Source organism: Olea europaea, chromosome 8 (assembly GCF_002742605.1).
Source record: "Olea europaea var. sylvestris chromosome 8, O_europaea_v1, whole genome shotgun sequence".
NCBI lineage: Eukaryota > Viridiplantae > Streptophyta > Magnoliopsida > Lamiales > Oleaceae > Olea > Olea europaea.
The window spans coordinates 13,289,366-13,294,142 of record NC_036244.1 but is presented as its reverse complement, the minus strand read 5'-3'; the positions used below and the strand labels follow the sequence as shown (position 1 = coordinate 13,294,142).

At 32.8% G+C, this 4,777-nt stretch overlaps 1 protein-coding gene across 3 annotated transcripts; it reads left to right on the top strand.

Annotated features, from left to right (window-relative positions):
• The first annotated feature begins 2,575 nt into the window (after positions 1–2,575).
• LOC111399255 (protein EMBRYO SAC DEVELOPMENT ARREST 30-like) lies at positions 2,576–4,397 on the top strand. 3 transcript variants are annotated; one of them, XM_023026523.1, is made up of 4 exons: positions 2,576–2,958; positions 3,223–3,397; positions 3,543–3,627; positions 4,312–4,397. In XM_023026523.1, exons 2-4 carry the CDS (start codon positions 3,233–3,235, stop codon positions 4,317–4,319), a joined length of 258 nt encoding a protein of 85 aa, XP_022882291.1. In that variant the 5' UTR covers positions 2,576–2,958; positions 3,223–3,232; the 3' UTR covers positions 4,320–4,397. The 3 variants fall into 3 exon arrangements, with proteins under 3 accessions (XP_022882291.1, XP_022882289.1, XP_022882290.1); XM_023026521.1 differs by having other exon boundaries at positions 2,578–2,958; positions 3,188–3,397; XM_023026522.1 differs by having other exon boundaries at positions 2,882–2,958; positions 3,193–3,397.
• The last annotated feature ends 380 nt before the right edge of the window (positions 4,398–4,777 follow it).

Here is a 4,777-nt window from a genome sequence, read left to right as displayed (position 1 = left end):
ATGTGCCCTGGGGGACACAAACTAGACTCGCGTTTGGTTCTCGACATTATTGTGAGTGGTCGTGGTGACGGCAATAGGGTATAACCAAGCCTATCTTCATTGTAACTGTTTGTAACCAAATTTATGCTAATTGTAACTATGTGTGACTTGGTTACATAAGTTACAAATTAGACTGACATGATCATAGATCGTCACGCTAAAGAAAAATTTAATCACAGTTAGTCATAGATAACACGGGTCGGTGAAAGGTAATATGTATGATCGTGGATTTGAGCTGAAGGTGGTACTAATGGTGCGTTGAAGGTGATGGTGGTTGTAACTTTGGTACTGGTCTGCGGTTTGTATATATTTGTTTGTGGTGATCAGATGTGACCAAGTATATGTTTAATGAGATTGGGTGTGACCAATTTTGTGTTAATTGTGATTAGTTGTAACTTGGTTATGTACCGTCACAATTAATATTGATCTCGTCACAGTTAGTCACACTGATGATAAATTTGATCATAATTAATCACAGATAACACAAGTCAATGATTTGAAAATTTTCTGAGGATGGCGTGAGTAGGGATGGTATAAAGTAAGGGGATTAGTGGGGTGGTTTTGGGATCATGTTAATGACTTAATTACATATAATCACAAATTAGTCAGTCGCCAACAGCCACAATGAAGACAAATTTGATCATAGTTAATTACATATAATACAAGTCTGGTCACAAATAACATAGTTAGTGACAAATCTGGGGAGCTGTCGTTAGGGTGGTGTGTAATCTCCAAAATAAAAACTTTATATTTTTTTATGGGGTGAGGTGGGGTGGCGTGGGGGGTGAGCGTGGTGCGGGGCGTGGTTTTAGGGTGGGGTATGAGCTTGAAAAAAGTTTTCAATTTTAAAAAGGTTTGTAGGTGGGTAGCGTACATGGGATAGGTTCGGTGGGTGAGGTGGGTTGGGAATACTATTAATTGGGTTGGGATAATTAATTTCAATTAATCATATGTTATTAATTTGAATTTTGAAATAAATTGATAAGTTTGTTAATTTTGAAATATAATTCTTACACATAAGAGTTGTGTATGGTTTCCTAATTTTAAATTAACAATTTTAATTGTTAATTTGCCCAATGCAAATAAACACGAACCTTTCTAAAATTGTATCACGACTGAACCCAGTGGATCATGAGATAGGATGAGAGCATGAGCGGACCCACATGGGTCATTTGACCCCACAAAATTTTGCATTTTTTTAAAAATCGTTTTATGATCTGCTTTAATACATATCAAATGAAATCGAAATATTGCATTCTTAATATTATTTTGAAGTGCTCATAAACTAGTTTTTCGCTTCTTAATGGCGTGCGAAATGATCAATCGTAGAAAAAGTAATGATATATCAAAGTAAGCCGCTCCAAATTAGTATTTCGAAAAATTTGATAATATGCTAATTTTTAAAATTTGTCAATGATCATATATTATTTGAATCCACAAATCGTCTGCGTCATTTAGAAGCTTGTTTCAAAAATTATATCGTAGTCATATCGAATAGTCCAAACGGATATTGAAAATAGTTAAACATGTGTCAAACGTATGTACTAAAAAAAACGTTTAACTTGTTTTTCTTTTAAAAAAAGTCAATATTTCATTAACGTTTATTCTTTTTGTGCTATAAATTTTTCAATATAATTTACATCATTTTATTAGAAAATTTTACATGGAAGATGACTTTAAAAATTCTAAAATCGTTACGATTAAATGTAATTTGAATTACTTTCAAATTATTTTTTCATTAAAATTAAATTTCATTTACTTCATAAATTAAATGTGAATTTTATTTCAATTCGTTTATTTTCTACATCCAATTTGATTTATTCACCATTAACTCGACATCTAAAAATGACATGGTAAACAAAATTATACATGTAACAAAATTCATTTGACATCATTGATAATGATATAATTATAAGACATTTTCAAGGGATCAAAATGCTTATTAACTTATTTTTATTAATATTATATTATTTTAAAAAATTAAACATTAATTTTTGACCCCACAATCTAGAAAGGTTGGGTCCACCCTGGACGAGAGGACTTAGGTGGGATAGGACCGTGGGAGGAGAAGATTGGGTGGACTTTTTACTCTCATTTCTTTCTCTATAAAATTACTAGTATTATTATTTATTTTACCTTCACAAATTGTACCATACGCTTTGAACAAGCAATCTCTTAGCATCCATCGAGATCACTTGTGTCACGATAATGAATGGTTGAGAATAAATTTGCTTGCTTTTGAAAGTTAGATACCAACTTATAAACGCTATTAACCCCTCGTTAGGCCCCTAATTTTTGGAAATTAAAAAGGGTAGAATAATATTTTTTTGAAAAATGGGTGATTGAAAAAGAAGAAATTTTTTTCCGAGTTATGTGTAATATTAAACTATGAAAAATTGTGTGATTGAAAATACGAGAGGAAAAAATGAAATGTAATGAATTCGAAAGGGGGCTAAATCTTCTTGGACATAAAACTTTTGCCAATGGGAATATAAACAGACCAATTTTCGATAATTCGAATCCTTAATTTGAGATAAATGAAAATTAAGATACCAAAATGAAAATTTAGACTGGAAAAATCGGAACATGACCGACTGAAGTTTCATTCTCTTTTAAATCTGCCATTTCGGATTTCTTCCCCTTACGGCTTTCGTTCCTCTGTTCAATTCAGTTTCTCCATGTTCCCCGCTCTCACTCTTCAACAGCTCCTTCGTGTATAGATTTACCTTATTATTTTTTAATAGTAATTTATTTGTTTACTCAAAGCCAGATTTTGACCTCGATCCAATAAAAACACAAAAGGGTTTTGTGATTTAACAGAAGCCCAGTTTCGCGTTTATTATTTAGATGTAACAGTAATTTTCATCAATTTTGTGGCCTAACTTATGATGCCACTGACCCCTTGTTTCGAATTCACTGGTAATAATATCTTCTCTTTATTACTCAATTTGCATTGCGGTGTTCAATCGTCTGTGTGCTTCTTTATTAGTTGTAATTATTCTGGTTGACATTTATTGTATATCATTGCATATAATTAATTACAGTGATTGAAGGGATATATTATTGGCATCTTTCTTCTGTTGCATTTTTGTATTTCTTTTTTAGGATTTGAGTTTATGTGCTGATACTAATTGGATCATATTTTTAGGTCAGCAAGTGATAAGTTGCATTTTTCTGGAACAGAGATATTAGAATGAAATCGAAAATAAAATGGGCAGCCCTTGGAGGACTAGTGTTGTCATTTATGTCTCTGTTGGTGCATTTATTTCTTGCCAAGTCAAGCGCTGATCTAGTACAGTACAGTGCAATCAAGGCTTTCAGTGAAGACTTGCAACATGCAAACAGTGCTGGCGTAAAGGTATAAGAAAAGCGCTAAACAGAATTATGCATGTTAGCTTCCCATCTCAAAATTTACTTACATAACTATATGCATAGATTGTGCAGTGTGTGAGGTTTGATTTAGCTTGTCAGTGCATGAATAATATGTTTGAATATTGCTGAAGGGTGCTGGATCTAGGAAGCTGTGGGGCAAGGTGAAGGCTCTAGAACCTCTGCAGCCATATGCGAAACCAAGAAGCTCATTTCCTGGTAATGTGTGCAAGTCTCTATTCATCTGTCTTGGAATTACTGCCCTGTCCACTAACATATTGAATATCACTAATTACTATTCGTAATGGAAAAGTGTATCTTTAGTTAGTTAAATCATGTTATTGTCTATATAATTCACACGATCCATATATATGTGTACATTATGCATTCTTGCCGTGTTATTTGTTTTTCATATTTACACATATATCTCACATGATGATTTTTTAACACCTGCATTGTGTGTATAGAAATTCTAGAGATTGCGATGCTTGGTGGAAATGAAATTCAATGCAGAAGTTGCTAGAGAATTCATAAGATAATTTAAGAGAGAGAGAAAAAATGTAACTAGTTAGAGGTAATCCTTACATTATTTTTGTGCTATTGGATAAGAAAAGATGTTTAGAGAAAGCTATTCAAATTCGTTTCTTATATTCACCTCGTGTTTTGATTATCGAAAACTTTGGTGTTCACTATGATTATCATTACCTTCTTGTGGTTTTCATATTTTTGAATCCTTTCCAGGGTTTTTAGTGCTATCGAGCTGTCTTTCTGAGAAGTAAAGGGTAGTGTTGATGTTGATTTATATTTTGAAATTGACATGCATTTTTTATTTTTCAAATAATCTGCTATCAAGTTCAATACTATAATGTATATGAATTTGATATCAAATCTGTAATTTTCCAGTGTGCTAAGTTTATGCAAAAAGGCATAGGAGAATGTTAATAATCTTTGGGCAATTGAAGCAAGAAAAAAAATACAGCATGAAGGTGTTTAAGTTTTATGCTTTTGTTCTGGATGTTGTGGACATAAATCAAATACAAGGCCAAATGGGGAATGGAAAGAGCCTAGGCTAATTTGACGTAGGCAGGGTTGGATCTCTGAGTAGGTCTTGGGAATGTTGGATGTGAGCAGAATCTGATATGGTTGTAGCACAAGGAGGAAGTGATTGAGAAGCAAACAACGATAAGGATCTGGGATTGTTTTAAACTCCGACAAACATTTGTTTTGAATCTGTATGAATGAAGTGCACCAGAGTTGTGAAGCTATCAACTGAAATCTTTCATCTGTATTTTTTAATGAACAATTGAAACTTGCTTCTTCACTGTTTGATTGTCAATGCTGCATTGCAATAGTATTAACACCTTAGATA

Coding starts and splice junctions, on each gene's coding strand:
- LOC111399255 (XM_023026523.1), top strand. CDS start 3,233: ATGAAATCGAAAATAAAATGGGCAGCCCTTGGAGGACTAGTGTTGTCA. Junction 3,398..3,542: donor CAAACAGTGCTGGCGTAAAG/GTATAAGAAAAG, acceptor ATATTGCTGAAG/GGTGCTGGATCTAGGAAGCT.